Below are 20,626 nucleotides of genomic sequence, written 5' to 3'. Positions count from 1 at the left end.
GCGATTGGCTCGGCTTTCGATTCCTTTTGGGGATGTGCTACATCACAGGACTATGGAAGTGAGCAATTCAAGTGCTATCTGTGGTATGGAGGATTCATGGAGACACTCTTTACTTGAATGTAATTTGGCAAAATGTGTTTGTGTTGGAGTTATGGGCTTGGTCCATTCATTCTAATCAATGCATTAAAAGAATTTTAAGCCCACTATTAAAGCTAGGGAATCAATGGCTTAATTCCGTACCGGAAATTGAAGAGGATCTCAACTGAGTTAAAAGGTGGACTTCGTGTACACCACTTGTGAAGCCGGTAAGAGGAGGACGGTGAACCACACGCGCGCGCGCTCGCTCGCTGCGCCGTGCCGAGGCCGTGGCCGAAGCGCGGACGGCCGGACGGGCCGTTGAACCTGAGGCACAATAACTGCCGCTCATCAAAGTCATTCATGACGTCCAGGTTCGTTGAACCTGAGGCACTGCGCGCACAGCTCTAGCGCCGCTCGCTGAAGGTCCTGCACGGGACGCGGGCAATCAGGTTTTTGGGGAGCGTCTTGACGCGACTGCTCGCTCCCTGAACGACTCCTTCGTCTACTTCCCGACGTGACCGTTCGTGGGACTGCACTGCGAACCTCTTCCTGCATCGACATAGTTCGGCTACTTCGAGCAAGGCCAGTCGAATAGCATGTCTATTCCAGCTGGTAACTGTGCCACTGGCACTGGTCCCGCCTTGGGGTACTTACTAAACCTATTCTGGTTTAATTCTTTGTTCATGCTTATTAGTAAGAATAACATGAACACATGCACATGTCTTATTCACACATTATCACTTATTTATATCATGAAATTGGTAGTAATATTTGGAATTAAAATATACCGAAAATTGCCTATAATTCTAACAATCCAAAAACCTGATATTGTTAATAGGCTTTCGGTATCTAGCTTTGCTGCATCAATCAAACCACCACCTTTTGATGGTTCAAATTACAAACGTTGGCAAGAGCGGCTTATACTTTGGTTAACACTATCAAGAGTGATCCATGTGAAAGAGGGTAAGCCTGAACAATTCTCTCCAGAGGAAGAGAGTGTGTTCGATGAGGCTGATATCCTCTTTCGAGGCTTGATCATTAGTGTTCTCGGTGATAACCTGGTGGATTCTTATATCCGGCTGCCAACTGGCAAAGCATTGTGGGATGCTCTTGAGGCTCAATATGGAGTATCTGACGCCGGGAGTGAGTTGTATATTATGGAGCAGTTCCTTGAATATAGAATGGTCGAAGACCGTTCTGTGGTGGAACAGGCTCATGAAATACATACTCTGGCAAAAGATCTCAAAAATTGCAGCAAAGAGTCCCCATGTGTGTTACCCAATAAGTTTGTGGCCGGAGGTATAATCTCTAAGCTGCCACCTTCTTGGAGGGACTTTGCTACTTCTATAAAACACAAGAGATAGGAGTTCACCATAGATGGACTCATAGGGACTCTTGATGTTGAGGAGAAGGCGAGAGCAAAGGACATACGTAGGAAAGGAGTTGTTGGTGCTTCTAGCGCCAATCTTGTTCAGAAGAACAAGTCCCACAAGAACAAGAAAAAGCCACCGCAGAACTAACCAAAGACTAAGCAGACAACCACTTTTAAGAAGAAGAAGAAGAAGGGAGCTTGCTATGTGTGCGCTAGTACGGAACACTTTGCTGCAAAATGTCCAAACCGCAAAGGCAACGACTCCGCCAACATGGTTATTAGCGAGCCTGGAGGAACATCGGGGTACGGTAATTTATTACCTACTGTTCTTTCAGTCTTTGGTTCACCCGAATGGTGGGTTGACACTGGTGCTAATATTCATGTTTGTGCTAATGCTTCTTTGTTCTCTTCTTACCAGACCGGCGGGACTTCCTCCTTGCTGATGGGGAACGGATCGCATGCGCGTGTTCTTGGTGTTGGTACGGTAAATCTGAAGTTTACTTCGGGGAAGACCGTGCAGCTGAAGAATGTGCAGCATATCCCCACCATCAAGAAGAATCTAGTTAGCGGCTCTCTACTGTGTAGAGATGGTTTTAAATTAGTCTTTGAGTGTAATAAATGTATCTTGTCTAAGTTTGGTACTTTTATTGGAAAGGGTTATGAAAGCGGAGGCTTGTTTCGTCTTTCTTTGTCAGATGTTTGTAATAAAGTTGCATACAATGTTATTAACGTTGATGAAACAAATGTTTGGCATTCGAGGTTTTGTCACGTTAATTTTGGTTGTATGATGCGCTTAGCTAATTTGAGCTTAATTCCAAAGTTTACTTTTGTCAAAAATTCTAAGTGTCATGTATGTGTTGAATCAAAACAAACTCGTAAGACTCATAAGACCGCGGAGGCAAGGAGCTTAGCACTCTTAGAATTAATTCATTCCGATTTGTGCGAAATGAATGGAGTGTTGACAAAAGGTGGTAAAAAATATTTCATGACTTTGATTGATGATAGTACTAGATTTTGTTATATCTATTTGTTGAAGTCAAAAGATGAAGCTTTACACTACTTTAAAATCTATAAAGCTGAAGTAGAAAACCAACTTGAGAGAAAGATCAAAAGAGTTAGGTCAGATCGTGGTGGCAAGTATTTCTCAAATTTATTTACTTTATTCTGCGAGGAACATGGTATTATTCATGAAAGGACGCCTCCCTATTCACCTCAGTCAAATGGGGTTGCCGAAAGAAAGAACCGCACTCTAACGGACTTGGTTAACGCCATGTTAGATACAGCGGGACTTTCCAAGGAATGGTGGGGTGAGGCTATATTGACTGCATGTCATGTCCTAAATCGTGTTCCTACAAAGAATAAAGAGATAACTCCATTCGAGGAATGGGAGAAGAAAAGGCCAACACTGTCATACTTACGTACATGGGGTTGTTTGGCAAAAATGAGTGTGCCAATAACCAAGAAACGTAAGTTTGGACCTAAAACTGTGGATTGTATCTTTCTAGGTTATGCTATTTACAGCGTTGGGTATAGATTTTTAATAGTGAAATCTGGAGTACCTGACATGCATGTTGGTACTATAATGGAGTTCAGAGATGCTACATTTTTTGAAAATATTTTTCCCATGAGAGATGAAACAAGTTCATCTAGGCAAGAGTTCATCGAGGATGATGGCTCTGCCGAGCCGATAGAACACAATGAACATACACTTGTGGAAAATCCTGAGGAGGATAACAATGATGCTCCGAGAAAGAGCAAGAGACAAAGGACTGTAAAGTCTTTTGGTGATGATTTCATTGTATAGCTCATAGATGATATACCCAGAACCATTGAAGAGGCATATTCATCTCCTGATGCTGACTATTGGAAGGAAGCAGTGAGGAGTGAGATGGATTCTATTATGTCTAATGGAACCTGGGAGGTCGTTGAACGTCCTTATGGATGTAAACCGGTTGGATGCAAGTGGGTGTTCAAGAAAAAGCTTAGGCCAGATGGTACTATTGAAAAGTACAAGGCTAGGCTTGTGGCCAAGGGTTATACCCAGAAAGAAGGAGAAGATTTCTTTGACACTTATTCACCAGTTGCCCGATTGACCACAATTCGAGTGTTACTTTCCCTGGCAGCCTCTTATGGTCTTCTCGTTCATCAGATGGACGTTAAGACGGCTTTTCTCGATGGAGAGTTAGAAGAGGAGACCTATATGGATCAGCCGGATGGGTTTGTATCAAAGGGTCAAGAAGGAGTGGTTTGTAAGTTGTTGAAATCTTTATATGGTCTCAAGCAAGCGCCTAAGCAGTGGCATGAAAAGTTTGATAGAACTTTGACCTCTGCTGGCTTTGTTGTGAACGAAGCTGACAAATGTGTGTACTATCGCTATGGTGGGGCTGAAGGAGTGATTTTGTGCTTGTATGTGGATGACATACTGATCTTTGGCACTAGTCTTAATGCGATTAAGGAAGTTAAAGAGTTTTTATCTCAAAATTTTGAGATGAAGGATCTGGGAGAAACTGATGTTATCCTTAATATAAAACTGGTAAAAGAGAGCAACGGTGGGGTGATTCTTACACAGTCTCACTATGTGGAGAAGGTGTTAAGTCGCTTTGGTTATATTGACTATAAACCTGTCTCAACACCATATGATGCCAGTTTGATTCTTAGAAAGAACAAAAGGATAATGCGAGATCAGCTGAGATATTCTCAGATCATTGGTTCATTAATGTATTTAGCGAGCGTTACAAGACCTGATATCTCGTTTGCTGTAAGCAAACTGAGCCGGTTTGTTTCAAACCCGGGAGATGATCATTGGAAGGCTCTTGAAAGAGTAATGCGCTATCTAAAGGGGACAATGAACTATGGAATTCACTACACTGGGTACCCAAGGGTACTAAAAGGGTATAGTGATTCAAACTGGATCTCTGATGCTGATGAGATAAAGGCCACAAGTGGATATGTGTTTACACTTGGTGGTGGAGCTGTTTCCCGGAAGTCTTGCAAGCAAACCATCTTAACGAGGTCAACTATGGAAGCATAACTCACAGCATTAGATACCGCCACTGTTGAGGCTGAGTGGCTTCATGAGCTCCTTATGGACTTGCCGATAGTTGAAAAACCGTTACCGGCAATTCTAATGAACTGTGACAATCAAACGGTAATTGTCAAGGTGAACAGTTCAAAGGATAACATGAAGTCATCTAGACATGTGAAAAGGCGGTTGAAATCTGTCAGAAAATTGAGAAACTCCGGAGTTATAGCCCTGGACTATGTTCAGACGGCTAAAAATCTGGCAGATCAGTTTACAAAGGGTCTTTCACGAAATGTGATAGGCAATGCATCTATGGAATTGGGCTTGAGACCCACGTGAGTCATTCTATAGTGGAAACCTGTCCTATGTGATCGGAGATTCCGTGAATTAGGATGGTGAAACAAACTAGAGTCTGACTGTGAGAAGAGAACCTTTGTGAAAAGGGCTCATTATAAGGTGCATTTCTCTTCTAATCTGTATGGCAGGTTGGTCTATACCTTAATGTGTTCCAGGTGGTTTCTTTAAAATAAATGGGTTGTTTTCTTAAAACAAAGATGTTGTCCTACAGAACATCTAAAAGGAACACAGCTATATGAGTCTAACTACTGGTCATGGTCTATGAGAACTGGGTATTCTCTAGAAACTCATGAAGAGCCTGGAGTATGACTTATAAGCTCCAAACCGCGGGGATGTTTTTGCAGCCTAGTACCAGTGTAGGACTCTGGTCAAACTTGTTTGCACAAAACTGGCAATTCAAGGCATAGTCCATTGCACAGTTGTGAACAAGTGTAGCTTTTGTCCTAGATGGAAGTTCAACTTAACAGTCTCTGTCGAATACTGGTATATCAATGAGGGAATGAGGGCATTTCTAGTGTGGCTTGAATTTCTTGGTGGGGATTGTTGGAGTTATGGGCTTGGCCCATTCATTCTAATCAATGCATTAAAAGAATTTAAAGCCCACTATTAAATGCTAGGGAATCAATGGCTTAATTCCGTACCGGGAATTGAGGAGGATCTCAACCGACTTAAAAGGTGAACTTCGTATACACCACTTGTGAAGCCGGTAACAGGAGGTCGGTGAATCACACGCGCGCGCGCGCTCGCTCGCCGAGCCGAGCCGGGCCTAGGCCATGGCCGAGGCGAGGCGCGGCGCGGCGCGGCCGGCCGGACGGGCGGTGCGGTGCGCGGTCGGACGGACGGACGTGACGTGCAGGTGCGCGTGCGCGGCCGGACGGACGTGACGAGACGTGCAGGTGCGACGTGATGTGCTGAGATGAGAAGGACGTTTTGCTGTAAAGAGCAGTAAAGAGCATTAAAACAGAGAGTTAATGTTGACACTAATGACCGGACATTCAAGGCTCTTTAGGACGTCCAGGTTCGTTGAACCTGAGGCACAATAACCGCCGCTCATCAAAGTCATTCATGACGTCCAGGTTTGTTGAACCTGAAGCACCTCACGCCTATATAAACCAGCACCCTCTCCTCCCATCCTCACTCACCTCAGCACTTGATCCAGGTACTCCTTCTTAGGAGACCTCTCCAGCTGCTTTCTGCCATTCCCATCGCTAGTACTGCGCGCACAGCTCTAGCGAGAGCAGAGCCTCCGGAACTTCCGCTCGCTGAAGGTCCTGCACGGGACGCGGGCAATCAGGTTTTTGGGGAGCGTCTTGACGCGACTGCTCGCTCCCTGAACGACTCCTTCGTCTACTTTCCGGCGTGACCGCTCGTGCGAACGACTACTTCGTCTACTTCCCGGCGTGACCGCTCGTGCGAACGACTACTTCGTCTACTTCCCGACGTGACCGTTCGTGGGACTGCACTGCGAACCTCTTCCTGCATCGACATAATTCGGCTACTTCGAGCAACGCCAGTCGAATAGCATGTCTATTCCAGCTGGTAACGGTGCCACCGGCACTGGTCCCGCCTTGGGGTACTTACTAAACCTATTCTTGTTTAATTCTTTATTCATACTTATTAGTAAGAATAATATGGACACATGCACATGTCTTATTCACACATTATCACTCATTTATATCATGAAATTGCTAGTAATATTTGGAATTAAAATATACCCAAAATTTCCTATAATTCTAACAGTTTGGGCATTGGAGAAGGAAGACATCACATATTTCATAGGGGGCGTGCAGGAGCAGGATGCTAGAGCATGGCTCGCACATACTTTCTCGTCGCTGCCCCAGGACGATCTCATTCGGGTGGCTATCAGCATGTGGTCGATCTGGTATGCGAGGAGAAAGGCAATTCATGAGGGCACTTTCCGGAGTCCTTTATCTACACACAATTTTGTGGAACGCTTTATAAGCGATCTAGACTTGACGAAGCCGAAGCAGCAGGCAGTACAACATGTTCATGACCACCACCCCAGATGGATCCCCCCACAGCTGGGTTTCGCCTGTTAGAGCTAATCTTGATTCATGTATCTGCATATTTATTTACTTGTTCTGCATGTAAGTAGAGTTGTGTAGAATATATGCTAGCAGGAGATGTGTAGGTGAGATACGTGCACAGTTAGCTCGGTTCCAGGTCATGGGCAAGGTGCCAGCGTGTCGTGCGATGCGGAGGTTGCCGTGGGAAGCGGTGTTGCACAGCAGAAGCCAGCGATCTGCATAGACAACTGATGGCCATGTTCAACTGCATGTGGATGCTGCACGAAGCGGCCGGATTGCAGGGAGGGAGAGGTCCATGTTGTTGCATGCAGCCACAAAGTGAGTTTGTGGGCTAGAGAATCAGTCCTGCCTTGCATGATGTTTTCACAATTCAGTTTAGTTAGGAGCATGGCGTGAGTTACGGCCTAGTGGTAGTGGTGGCCGTTGTTATCCCTTTGCATGTACTTAGTCTACATATGAATGAGAAAACGACGAAGCCTGTGAGTGGCTGCGTCACAAAACAACTTGTGTTGTGCTCTTGCGTGTGACCACCAGAGAAGCCTTTGTGCGTACGGTAGATAGAGAGGGAGTGATTCCCTACCAGAGAGAAGATCAAGTGTTTGTGATAAACACTTGCATCTGTGAGAGATCCTAACAAGTGGTACCAGAGCAAGGTTGATGAAGATGATGCCGCGCGACGATTCGTCATCGGGAAAAGCCATTGTGAGCAGTGGCTTGGGCAACTCGACGATGACGACAGGGAGGCTCCCGTTCCCGATGCTGACAAGGACGAACTATGCGGCGTGGGCGATGAGGATGAAGTTCCTACTGCGAGCCAACGGTGCATGGGGTGCTGTTGATCGCGAGAAGAAGCCAAAGATCGAGGCTATCGACGAGGTCCACGACCAGCTGGCCTTGTCAATCATCTCCCAGTCGGTCGACGACGAGACGCTGCTGCGAGTTTCGAAGAAGGATACCGCCTATGATGTGTGGGAGGCCCTGCGCTCCATGCATGTGGGCGTCGAGCGTGTCCGGGAGGCAAGGGTCCAATCCTTGCGAGCTGATCTTGATAACCTCAAGATGAGTAATGCGGAGTCTGTTGATGATTTCACTGGGAAGTTCATGACGCTAGTTGGGCGTATCCGTGAGCTTGGAGATGCGGTGGAGGAGAAGTATGTCGTGAAGAAGCTGCTGCGATCCGTCTCTGCCAAGTTCATCAATGTTGCGTCATCAATGGTGCTGTTTGGCAACATCAACGATATGGCCATGGAGGAGGCTATCGGGTCACTGAAGGCCCATGAAGAGTTGCTCAAGGGACAGGAGGTCCATTCTGAAGAACAGCTCCTCATGGCAAGAGGAGGAGACTCAGCGCGAGGTCGAAGTCGTGCACAAGGCAGCCGTGATGGACCCAAAGACAAAAGCAAGGTAAAATGTTATAATTGTCAAGATTATGGACATTTTGCTTGGGAGTGTCCTAAGAAAGGAAAGGAGGAGAAGGCCTTGTTAGCTCAAGGTTATGCCAGTGATGAACCAACACTTCTCTGAAGTTGGTTAGCGATCTGAGAATCAAGATTAGGGGGGAAATTGTTAGAGCTAATCTTGATTCATGTATCTGCATATTTATTTACTTGTTCTGCATGTAAGTAGAGTTGTGTAGAATATATGCTAGCAGGAGATGTGTAGGTGAGATACGTGCACAGTTAGCTCGGTTCCGGGTCATGGGCAAGGTGCCAGCGTGTCGTGCGATGCGGAGGTTGCCGTGGGAAGCGGTGTTGCACAGCAGAAGCCAGCGATCTGCATAGACAACTGATGGCCATGTTCAACTGCATGTGGATGCTGCACGAAGCGGCCGGATTGCAGGGAGGGAGAGGTCCATGTTGTTGCATGCAGCCACAAAGTGAGTTTGTGGGCTAGAGAATCAGTCCTGCCTTGCATGATGTTTTCACAATTCAGTTTAGTTAGGAGCATGGCGTGAGTTACGGCCTAGTGGTAGTGGTGGCCGTTGTTATCCCTTTGCATGTACTTAGTCTACATATGAATGAGAAAACGACGAAGCCTGTGAGTGGCTGCGTCACAAAACAACTTGTGTTGTGCTCTTGCGTGTGACCACCAGAGAAGCCTTTGTGCGTACGGTAGATAGAGAGGGAGTGATTCCCTACCAGAGAGAAGATCAAGTGTTTGTGATAAACACTTGCATCTGTGAGAGATCCTAACAAGTGGTACCAGAGCAAGGTTGATGAAGATGATGCCGCGCGACGATTCGTCATCGGGAAAAGCCATTGTGAGCAGTGGCTTGGGCAACTCGACGACGACGACAGGGAGGCTCCCGTTCCCGATGCTGACAAGGACGAACTATGCGGCGTGGGCGATGAGGATGAAGTTCCTACTGCGAGCCAACGGTGCATGGGGTGCTGTTGATCGCGAGAAGAAGCCAAAGACCGAGGCTATCGACGAGGTCCACGACCAGCTGGCCTTGTCAATCATCTCCCAGTCGGTCGACGACGAGACGCTGCTGCGAGTTTCGAAGAAGGATACCGCCTATGATGTGTGGGAGGCCCTGCGTTCCATGCATGTGGGCGTCGAGCGTGTCCGGGAGGCAAGGGTCCAATCCTTGCGAGCTGATCTTGATAACCTCAAGATGAGTAATGCGGAGTCTGTTGATGATTTCACTGGGAAGTTCATGACGCTAGTTGGGCGTATCCGTGAGCTTGGAGATGCGGTGGAGGAGAAGTATGTCGTGAAGAAGCTGCTGCGATCCGTCTCTGCCAAGTTCATCAATGTTGCGTCATCAATGGTTCTGTTTGGCAACATCAACGATATGGCCATGGAGGAGGCTATCGGGTCACTGAAGGCCCATGAAGAGCTGCTCAAGGGACAGGAGGTCCGTTCTGAAGAACAGCTCCTCATGGCAAGAGGAGGAGACTCGGCGCGAGGTCGAAGTCGTGCACAAGGCAGCCGTGATGGACCCAAAGACAAAAGCAAGGTAAAATGTTATAATTGTCAAGATTATGGACATTTTGCTTGGGAGTGTCCTAAGAAAGGAAAGGAGGAGAAGGCCTTGTTAGCTCAAGGTTATGCCAGTGATGAACCAACACTTCTCTGAAGTTGGTTAGCGATCTGAGAATCAAGATTAGGGGGGAAATTGTTAGAGCTAATCTTGATTCATGTATCTGCATATTTATTTACTTGTTCTGCATGTAAGTAGAGTTGTGTAGAATATATGCTAGCAGGAGATGTGTAGGTGAGATACGTGCACAGTTAGCTCGGTTCCGGGTCATGGGCAAGGTGCCAGCGTGTCGTGCGATGCGGAGGTTGCCGTGGGAAGCGGTGTTGCACAGCAGAAGCCAGCGATCTGCATAGACAACTGATGGCCATGTTCAACTGCATGTGGATGCTACACGAAGCGGCCGGATTGCAGGGAGGGAGAGGTCCATGTTGTTGCATGCAGCCACGAAGTGAGTTTGTGGGTTAGAGAATCAGTCCTGCCTTGCATGATGTTTTCACAATTCAGTTTAGTTAGGAGCATGGCGTGAGTTACGGCCTAGTGGTAGTGGTGGCCGTTGTTATCCCTTTGCATGTACTTAGTCTACATATGAATGAGAAAACGACGAAGCTTGTGAGTGGCTGCGTCACAAAACAACTTGTGTTGTGCTCTTGCGCGTGACCACCAGAGAAGCCTTTGTGCGTACGGTAGATAGAGAGGGAGTGATTCCCTACCAGAGAGAAGATCAAGTGTTTGTGATAAACACTTGCATCTGTGAGAGATCCTAACATCGCCAAGATCAATGTGGACGCGGCTTTGTCAAAAAAAAACTAAAACTCGGTTTCAATGGCTGCTGTAGCCAGTATAGCTCTGGCTGTTACCTGGGAGCATCAATTTTGGTTTTTGCTGGCGTGTCTGATCCAGAAATACTGGAGGCTTTGGCTTGCAGGAAGGGCCAAGCTAGCGAAAGCCTTGATGCAGTCAGGAGTATTCAGACTGGAGGAATCGGCACATATGGCCATATCAATCACCCAGAAAATCAAGGTGATAGTGGAAAATTTTCTGAATATGGAGTTCGTCCATGAACGATGAGAATCCAACACTGAAGCCCATAATCTGGCAACAAGGAGTGTCATTTATAATTCCCCTAGCCGTCATGTGTGGCTTGTAACTCCGCCAGTAGGCGTTTGTACCCAGTATGTTGTAGCTGGTTAATGAAGTGTGCTACCCTTTAAAAATCTCTTTTTTCCCCTGGCTCCGCCAATAAAAAGCATGTTTGGTAGGGTATGAAGGAGCTTGTGAGAAAAATTGCTTTCGATCCATTAAACTAAGGCATGAAAACCGGTGAGAATCACCACTATAATGACGCAATTAACGTATTACTAGTGTACAACCCGTGCGGATGCAAACATGATGATCATCTCGAACTCATGATGCTCAAGGCATGTTTTGGTGCCACGCAAGAGCATTTTTGCCCCGTGAAACCAAACACTGCCGTGTGTCGCTCGAGTACTGAATGAATTGCTTGCAGAGCAAAGAACGGAGCATATGGATCATTCTTTGTTGGTCGTCGATGTCGTGTCCCGTGAGAAAGAAAAATTGTAAAGACCACATATCAATTAATTCGACCTTCCTTCCTGGTAAGATAAAAAAATGGCTTAAACTAGGGTAGGAGCGGACAGGTGTTCGGCGGATACGGCCTTGCCCGGCGCGGCCGGCTCGGCTGCCGGCACTTGTCGGCCGGCCATGCGCCACCTCGGCCCCCTTCCCGCAGCTTCGGCAGCCGCAACGATAAAAGCTAAGGAGCGCAGCTAGCGAGCAGCAGCGACCACTGGCGCCTGCGGCAACGAACGCAACACGGACACCGATCTAGCTACAAGGCACACGAACCTCTGATCGAGAAACTACTGCTGCTGCCCGGCCGATCGAGCACGGCAGCATGTCGACCAACACCGGCTCCCAGCCCCCCCAGCAGGTACGCAACTACTCATCGTATCTCAGTTTTATCATCAGCTCGCGATCAGTTCATGATTTGACGATGAATGATCCGTTTGTTGATCTTGGTCTTTGTACATGTTGCAGGACGCCGCCGCGGCTGGTGGCGGCGGCGCGGAAAAGGATCCGCAGCAGGCCGACACGGTGACGAAGACGGTGCAGACGGTGGAGGTGCGGTCGTCGGCGGGGCAGCCCGACGAGGAGGGCGTGCTCAAGCCCGTGAGAGTGGTGCACGAGATCCCCGCCAAGGACGCCAAGGAGAATCCCGGCGTCAAGCAGGACTAGCTAGCGACTCGAGCTCGCTTAGTCCACCATCGTTGGTAGAGTGTGTTTTGTGATTGACGCTGCAGCTACTGCTGCTAGCTGCTGTGGTGGCCACATATCTAATATCTTCAGAGATCCTTTTAATTGTTTGGGAGAACCGTCAGATATGGAAGCGAATCGGAACTATAATATGGCTTTCCTTCATGTTTTATTTCTGGAAATGCAGAGTAAACAATTGATGTTGCTCGATCATGTCTGCTCTTGAAAATTAGTGGCTGCGGCTGGTTTGCTTATGTACACGGCTCGAAATTTATGGAAAGAGAGGAATCGGAGGACTCTTGAAAGAAGGTCGTTGACCGCTCTGCAAGTTGTTGCTCTAATAAAGGAGGAGATCGGCTTGAGGGAAGCAGCGTCGAGAGTGCTAAGTGCTCCCATGTTTACTTCCTTAATTTCAGGGAGAGAGAACCCTTTTGTTTTATGTAATATCTAACTTGATGTATGAACTATTGCTTCTTCTTCTTATATGATTTGGCAGTGCTCCTGCCGGTATTTAAAAAAAATAATCGAGCGTCCAATAATCAAGATCCTCTCATGATGTAATCTTGAGATTGACGACGAAATCCGTCAGAGAGAATAATGAATTAATTCACGAGCACGGAGCACTTGCTTTGAGTCAGAATCTCAAAGCTTCTGAATAAAACTTACAGGCTACAATGGCTTGAGGAATCACCTCTCCGAACGGCCGGTTCGCACCGGAAGAAATCTCTCCACCTGCAGCATCCAGAAAGACCAACAATATTAGCAGGTCTCAATCAAGCTCCACGGCCGATGACCAATGAAGAACACAAACACAAGTCGTGGGGGGATGCTACTTATCAGCCCATTTCCGAGGTTGATGCTTCGGTTGTCTGCAACGAAGAACTTGGCGCCGCCGAGAGAGAACATGTTGGACTTCAAGAGCGGCTCGTCGGAAGCATCACTGGACACGTACATTATCCCAGCTCTGCAGTGAGGACTCTGCAATTAGCTCCGGAGGAAGAAATGGCCATCCTTGATCGAGCGAATCAAGTGTACCAACTACCGAGTTCTTGCCAGCTCCGGCAGAGCTCGACATCAACGTTGTCAGGCTGGACGGCACGGAGGACGCTCTCGACGTCGACGACGGACTCCGGGGAGAGGTGCGACGTGCTGAGGATCCAGACCTCCTCGGGCTCCATGAAGTCCGGCGGGCGCCACGCCGGGACCGGGCGCAACCGCCGCCGTGGGACAAGCACGAGCGCGCCAGACTCGACCAGCGCGGCCAGCGACAGGTTGCCTGCCCCCGCCGCGGCGCGCGTGTCGGCAAGCATGGCCGCGCGGATGGGGTGGGGCCCCACCGGCCCACGCACTCCGTCTTGCGGGTCACCCTCTGCAGCGTCCGGTGAGCCGGCGTCGCGCGCGCGGCTGTGGCGGGAGGAGCCTGATTGCCCGCCCAGCGGCACGGCGATGACCTCCGGGTGCGTGGCCGTCGACCTGAACGCGAACAGGTGGGGCGCGGCGTCCGGTCCGGCTGCCGGCGGGAGGCGATGCCGGCCCACGACTTGCGGACGTCGGCGAAGCGCGCGGGCTTGAGCGCGCCCAGGTACTATTGAGAGGGACCTATGCAGATGGGGAAGAAGATGCACAGGGATGGGGAGCAAGAAAAAAGGGGAGGAAGAATGGGCGGTCGGGGCAAGCTGGGCTGGGCAGCAGCCATCAAATGAATGAGGGGGCACGGAGGTCTTTTCACTTGCCATGCTGGAACGCGGACTGGATCACCACGAAAGCAAATTTGGCAAAAATAAATATGACCATTTCTCTCCGGTGGCAATTTTTAAGATTCCATTTTAAAAATGGCATTTGAATGTGTGCCATTGGTAACGGTGGCAAAAAGTTAAATATCCCCACGCAGACCGAGGGCGGCGAGGGCCGAGCGGTGCGGGGCAGCGGTCAGCGGCGGGCAGCCGCTTCATCCGGCAGACCGAGGGCGGCGAGCTGGTGAGGGCGCAGCTCGTCACCCAACGGCGGTGTGTGGGCTGCCGGGCGGTGAGCCGATGAGAGGCGCATCGTGGCGGCCAGCTGCGGGCGGTGGTGCGTTGGCCGCTCAGGAGCCTCCTGCGGGCTGCAGGCCACGGCCGGGTGTGCACCGCCGCTTGGGAGCCTGTTGCGGGCGACGACCGGGTGTGCGGCCGCCGGCCGGGTGGGGAGGAGTCTGGGTGGTGGTGGCCGATTGGGGCAGGGGTGGGTGGTGGCTGCCTGTGTGGAATTTGTGGGCTTTAGGGTTTTCAAGTTACAGGTTGGAAGAAGTGGGATGAGCTTGGGCCTTTAATACTGAGCCTTTTTAAATATCAGGTATTTAGGGATTTTTTGGTACCAGGAGGGTATACCCGAATTTTCCAAACTAAATTAAGGTTTCACGATGTCGTACCTGAAATAGATATCGGGTATTTTGGGTTTGAGTATTTTGGGAATGGGTTCGGGTATTTCAGGTTCGTGGTCCGGAAAACTGTGCCCAGGCCTACAAATAGCAGTACTAGTATCTTCTCCCTCACATGGCCAAGCACGCCAGCAGCTAACAATCCAATTTAGCAATTAACTAGATTTTTTTTCTAAATTAACACACGCAGCGGATGATTCAATCAAACAGATTCAGAGAGGGTAGAAGATGAGAGCCTGTCTAAAAAAAGGAGAAGATGAGAGCTTTTGGTCCGCGAGATAGCATCTCAATCCGCTTGGAAGCTGTTGGACATCATCATCGCAGCGCTTTAGCCGACACCCTGCGCGTGCCGCAAGCAACCGAGCCGGCGTGGCCGGCAGCCCCACGTGCCCGCAAGCGAGCCATGCGCGCATGGCCGGCGGTGGCCGCACGATCCCAAGTCGCTGTGCTTTGGCCGGTGCCCCCGCGTGCCCGCGAGCGAACCACACGCCCACGCATGACCGGCGCCCTGCCCGAGCTCACGTCACCCCGCCTTCCTTGCCTGTCACCGCCTCGCGCCGCCGCCACGGCTGCTCGCAATTTGAGGAGTTGGCCATTCGGACCGCCTGGCACGGCACGGCCTGGACTGACTCGGCCTGACTGGCCTGACTACAGTTTCATGCCGGGCTGGTCCACGTGTCGAGGCATCGGCCCACACATGTTATGAAGGCTTGTTGTCCATGCCGGACCGGCCTGATATCCCATACGGGCTCTGTGTATCATATCAGCCCGTCGGCCCGTGTAGCTATCAACCCTTTTTTAATCCAGAATTATCTCAAAATTTCAAATTTGATAAGAAGTATATTGGAATCTTAACACATTCGTAAATTCAAACACTTTCATTCACATATACACATTCAAACATACATAGACATATAGACATCTAAAGATCAAACATTCACACATACACATTCACAAATTTGAAAAGAACAATATATATTAACTTGAGCTGTTTTATTTGATGCCTCGTTAAAAACCTTTGTAGGTAAAATCTCACACCTTGCGAGAAGAAAACCCTACAAAGGACAAAAGAGTACAACTAGCTCCAAATTGTTCAAATACATCGGTTCAAGTTTAAGTTCTGGACTACATGTCCACACCACTGTTGGGTATTTTTAACGTCACATATAAATCCGCAAGCGCACAGAATACTGTTGTAGCTTTCACCCAAGAGTATTTCAGGATATTGTATCCATTGAGAAATGTGCGTACACTCTCTTAGGTTCAGAATCATCCAAGGACACCACACTGGCTAGAGGCAAGGAGCGGAGAGGATTCCTAAGGCTAAGAATCAAAGGTAAGTTAGAACTATCCTAGTTTTTTACTTCGGGCTACTGACTCTGTCCGGATAAAATCAAGATGCCCCAGTAATACAGCACTGGGATATACCCAAATGGGGAGGGTTGCGCTGAGTAAACAGGACTGTCACCATATGTCTCCTATCTCATCAAACCGTGGGATATACCACAACCATATGTCTCCTAGCGTAGACACCACGTTTACGCTGTTGTCTACTAACTCTAGCCTCAGCCAAGGACATCCATCTCTATCAGGAGTCCTAGAATAGAGCACCCACTAAGCTAGTGAACTATCGATCTAGTAAACAACTAAAGAGCTAGAACTACTACTTAACTATGAAACTAAAGCACTAAGAAAGTCACGAACACTTACTTTGATTTATAAGCATCAGTCGAGGTACAAACTGGAGAAGAGTGCCGACAACCCGGCACTTCCCCTACTTCCCCTCACTCTCCTCCTATCTTCTAACACTGCCTAGGCAGCGCTACACATCTAGAGAGAGCCTAGAGCTCGGAATGGGAGAGGAGAAGGTAAAAGTTGTAAGTGTGAAGTGTGTTCTAATTCTACCCCCTGCCCTCATATATATAGGTGTGGGACCAGGGGTCTACGGCCGGAAAAATAGCATAGGCCTCCTTGAACCACCATTTAGGAGCCAATGAGGAAGCGCCACGTGCAGGGGTTAAGTCGGTTGTGCCCTGGTTGGTTTGGCCGAACCACCTGGTAACAAGGTTGGGCACCAACCGACCTCAGCTTCATGCAGGAGGCTGGCAGGTGGGCCCTCTGATCCCTGGTAAGTGACTTGGCACTTTTTTTGGCTGTTTCCTACGCTGGTGGTCCCTTTGATCCATGTGAGCCTGAACTGTGCATTCTGATTGGTCAGGGCTGCTTAGCCTTGGATTGAGAGTGTGTTTAGGCTATCATGTGGGTCCTTCAATCCTTGTGCTTGCTTGTGATTGGTCGGTGTTTTATGCTTTGGATTAAAAGGTGTGTTTTCCCTCCATTTCTGCTTAAATTCCTGCATAGCACTATTTTCCAAGGGACATGTGGAATTTGTTAGATAATGGATCTATGTTGATGTTATCCCACTAATTTTATATGTATTATGCAGGAATTGAGGCTCTAAAAATGGTATGTAATGAGCGCGAACAAGCTCCCCCACACTTAGTTTTTGCTTGTCCTCGAGTAAAGGATAGGACTAAGGTGGAACACCACTTCCTTTTGCTATGATATCTGCATACAGATAATTCCAAGCTTCACCTTTACCTGCGAATCATGATGTGTCTACCATAATGGTTTGGGTAGTTGAAGAGTGGAACAGTGTTGACTTCAGTCTCCTCCACTTTTCTGCTGTATGACTGGGTGGTTGAAAGATTTTTTGAAAAGATCAACCATAGCTTTACTCCTCCATAGGATCTCTCGAGTCACTCAGTGTGTATGTATCGTTACCAAGGCATTGCCTCTTTTCATCCTACTTCTAAAGCTAGCTTATGTGGAGCTCATAGTACGAGATTTGGATGCATACACTTGTTTCACATATATTGCAAAATCAAAGAATGGATCCATGGAGATGACACATCATACGAGTTGATCAAGATTGTGCAAGTGTATGGAAAGTGGATGATGAAAATAAAAGACTCCTCTTGTGAAACCCTCTCTCCTTTATTTGAAACATACACAAACATGGCTATATATCTTTTTTTTCTTTTCTCTTTTTTTGTTTCTTCTTTTTTTTCTTTACCATGCTTTTGAGCATGTTTTTTCCATATATTTTTTTATATAGCCCATGTCTCTTTTGCAGGAATATTGGACAGAAAGATCATTACACGTAGAGTTCTATTTCGTGGATGGATGGAATGGAATGGCTAACATCCAGTGTAGAAGTTTAGCCTATGGAGTGTACGTGATCTTGACTAAGCAAGTATGAAAAGTATCCCACTAGGGGCACCACATTTGATGAAGCTCAATGCAACAACAAGACACATATATAAATGGTTGTGTCCAAGATGATCGACATATGGCTTTGGTAGGACAAACATGGGGAGTTTGTATTGAGACTCGATTTGAGCTCAAAATTACATCCCCGACTTTGATGTTGGGTCCAGTGGCCACGTTGGTGGCGGAGGGGATGGAGAAGTCATGAAGAGTCTTTTTGGCCATAGGGTCAGGTGCAGATGGTGCTTGAACGACTGGTTCGGTTGCCAAGAGAACGATATGAGGAGGGATGACGCGAGTTCAAACCCTTCTAACGAGCTTCTCTGGATTTTCAGCGAAGTTTGTTGGCAGAGAGAAACCAGTCATACACTACCCTGTCCTCATCCATCACGAGAAAACAAAAGCAACATAAGCAATAGCTATTTCTTAAACACATTGCCAAGATCATGTATTGGTAAATCTTTTAACCAATGCCATCCCCAGCAACAGCGCCAGAAATGACTGTTGGCATTTCTTAGTGTCGCTACCAGAATTGTTAGTCCTCAGCGATGGCGCTAGCAATGTTTGTTGGCATTTCTTAACATCGTTACCAGAATTGTTAGTTTTTGGCAACGGTGCTAGAAATATTGTGGTGGTATATCTTACCGATTACAGAATGAATCAGCAAGCGCACAGATATACCGTTGTAGCATTTCACCCGGACAATATTCGGGTATTGTTATTTATATTTTTCCGTAGGATGGCATGGTGTAAAAGAGTTTACTAGGTACATAATCAGGACAAAATGATTAAGCTATAGACTATATTTCATACAGGGGTAAGTCATGATAAATAATAGATATGGATAATATGAAACACACGCTCAAGCCAAACTCAAGAAGAAAGAATAATGAAAAAACCAAAGGTTAGCGGGAGCATAGACATACACACAAGGTCCTAATAACATCTATTCATACAAGCAAGGGTTAAACGAGGTACATGGTTAGGGCTCAGAGCTAAGACTCCAGATATCAAGGAGAATGTCCCGTATCGGTGTACCAGTCCCATTACATCTTTCAGAACTCCTACAACATACCCGAATGGATGACAAAACCGCCATAGCAGACGGGCAGGGCTATCACCACCTGCCATCTACCCCTATAACACCGTGGAGCATGGTCATATCCGAAGGATCTTGCATACCCGAGCACCACGCCCGTTTTGAGGTCACTACCCTAGTGCCCCCGAGTCTACCACCCTTCGGATGGACAAGTAAAGCACTAAGGTAAGCCCAAAGGCACAACGAACCTATATCCTTACTTAGTTCATCTAGCCTAACCGCATACATTGGATAACTTGTGATAAAGGAAGGCATGGTATGATAAACTATCAAGATAGTATAACAACCATGACTGAACTCTAAATTATGAATAAGATACTGACAAGTCGAATACAATGCCATACCAGAGGCTGAGGATTGCTCACCGACCTCGAGGACAACTAGCACTCGCTAAGAGAAGTTCTATCCTAGCTCCACTAGCCTAAGGATTACAAGTCACGAAGTGAGAGAGGCTCCAAGTTGTGGTGTGTGTTGAATGAGAAGGCTCCTCCTCCTTTTATACCCTCCAAGGGCGGTTCCTACCATCCTTCTGTATGGAAACTTCGACAACCGACCTTGGGAGGATAAGATCAGATCTCACGCCAAAGCGTACCTGGATAGGGCCCTGTCCAGGTTTGGCCGACCCTGGGGTTCGGCCAAACCCCAAGTGGGCCCTCTAGCCACCGCCTTTAGATGGTGGGCTGACATGTGGGTCCTTATGCTGACCTTTGGTGATTTGCTCCTTGGTTAGGCGGTTTGCTCTGTTTGGTGGGCCCTTTTTGTAAGTGTGATGCTGGATGTGATCTTCTATGCTTTTCTGTCACATCTTCTACGTGTTTTCTTCTTATTCCAGACTTGCATCCCTAAAATGGCTTATTGTCCAGAACAACTGTGGAACTAGGTTAGAGATACAGATATGTGAGTAAGGTGCATAGTTTTCCTTTATTTATGAGTATGGTTGACAGTCTAATTTGGCATTTAAGGACCGTCAACATGTTGTAGAATATTTTTAAGAAATTGATTTGATGGTTAAGATAGGAAATTTAGTTAGAAATTTGAAAACCCTAAATTACCGCTCAAAAAAATTTCTTATCCCGAGTAGTTTTGCAGCGTCCAGCCCCTGAGCTTATAATCCTGGTGAGTTGTAGGAGCCACATCGAGTCGTTATTGGTGTCCAGCCCCCGAGCTTGGGAGCTAGCGAAGCCATTGGAGATGCACCGAGCAGTAATTGGCGCTCAGCCCCCGAGCTTGGGAGCTATCGAAGCCAATGGAGATGCGCCAAGCGTCCTGGAGAGTTGTCATCGAAGATTGATAGGAAACAGGAGATATACACATTATGTAGCATAATGCAAAGATACGGAAATAAGTAGTCATCGTTGCGACAAAAAGAATGCTCGTTGGCATAAAATAGTCGGTGAGAACGTGGGTTGCGCGTAATGTAGTCGGCGAGAGCGCGTGTTGCAGCGCATAAAGTAGTCGGCACATGATCAATCTTGTCATTAACAAGTTGGAGGAAGGTATAAATTCACTTAGCTTGATCCATGGGCGATTTGTTGATGAAGCCATCTTGCTGGAGTCGATTCCAACTAGTTATCAAGCGTGCGACAGCCATCTCCGACTAGTTTCTAGTTGAGATAAGTAGTCAAAGTAGCAGCACACGCCGATGTTACGGCGCGAGCTGAAATCGAGCCGAGTAGTCGAGATCATCGGGGTTTTGATCAAATC

At 47.7% G+C, this 20,626-nt stretch overlaps 2 protein-coding genes across 2 annotated transcripts; one reads left to right on the top strand and one right to left on the bottom strand.

Moving 5' to 3' along the window:
• The first annotated feature begins 11,648 nt into the window (after positions 1-11,648).
• On the top strand, positions 11,649-12,502 carry LOC112879451. Its single transcript, XM_025943699.1, has 2 exons — positions 11,649-11,814; positions 11,922-12,502. Exons 1-2 carry the CDS (start codon positions 11,779-11,781, stop codon positions 12,117-12,119), a joined length of 234 nt encoding a protein of 77 aa, XP_025799484.1. The 5' UTR covers positions 11,649-11,778; the 3' UTR covers positions 12,120-12,502.
• An 11-nt stretch (positions 12,503-12,513) lies between these two features.
• On the bottom strand, positions 12,514-13,873 carry LOC112880901. Its single transcript, XM_025945632.1, has 2 exons — positions 13,180-13,873; positions 12,514-13,101 (listed from the first exon to the last, which is right to left on the bottom strand). Exons 1-2 carry the CDS (start codon positions 13,871-13,873, stop codon positions 13,091-13,093), a joined length of 705 nt encoding a protein of 234 aa, XP_025801417.1. The 3' UTR covers positions 12,514-13,090.
• Between the last annotated feature and the right edge of the window lie 6,753 nt (positions 13,874-20,626).

This window comes from Panicum hallii, chromosome 2 (genome assembly GCF_002211085.1).
Source record: "Panicum hallii strain FIL2 chromosome 2, PHallii_v3.1, whole genome shotgun sequence".
Classification (NCBI taxonomy): domain Eukaryota; kingdom Viridiplantae; phylum Streptophyta; class Magnoliopsida; order Poales; family Poaceae; genus Panicum; species Panicum hallii.
The sequence above is the reverse complement of the archived record's forward strand: the minus strand, read 5'-3'. Positions and strand labels throughout refer to the sequence as shown.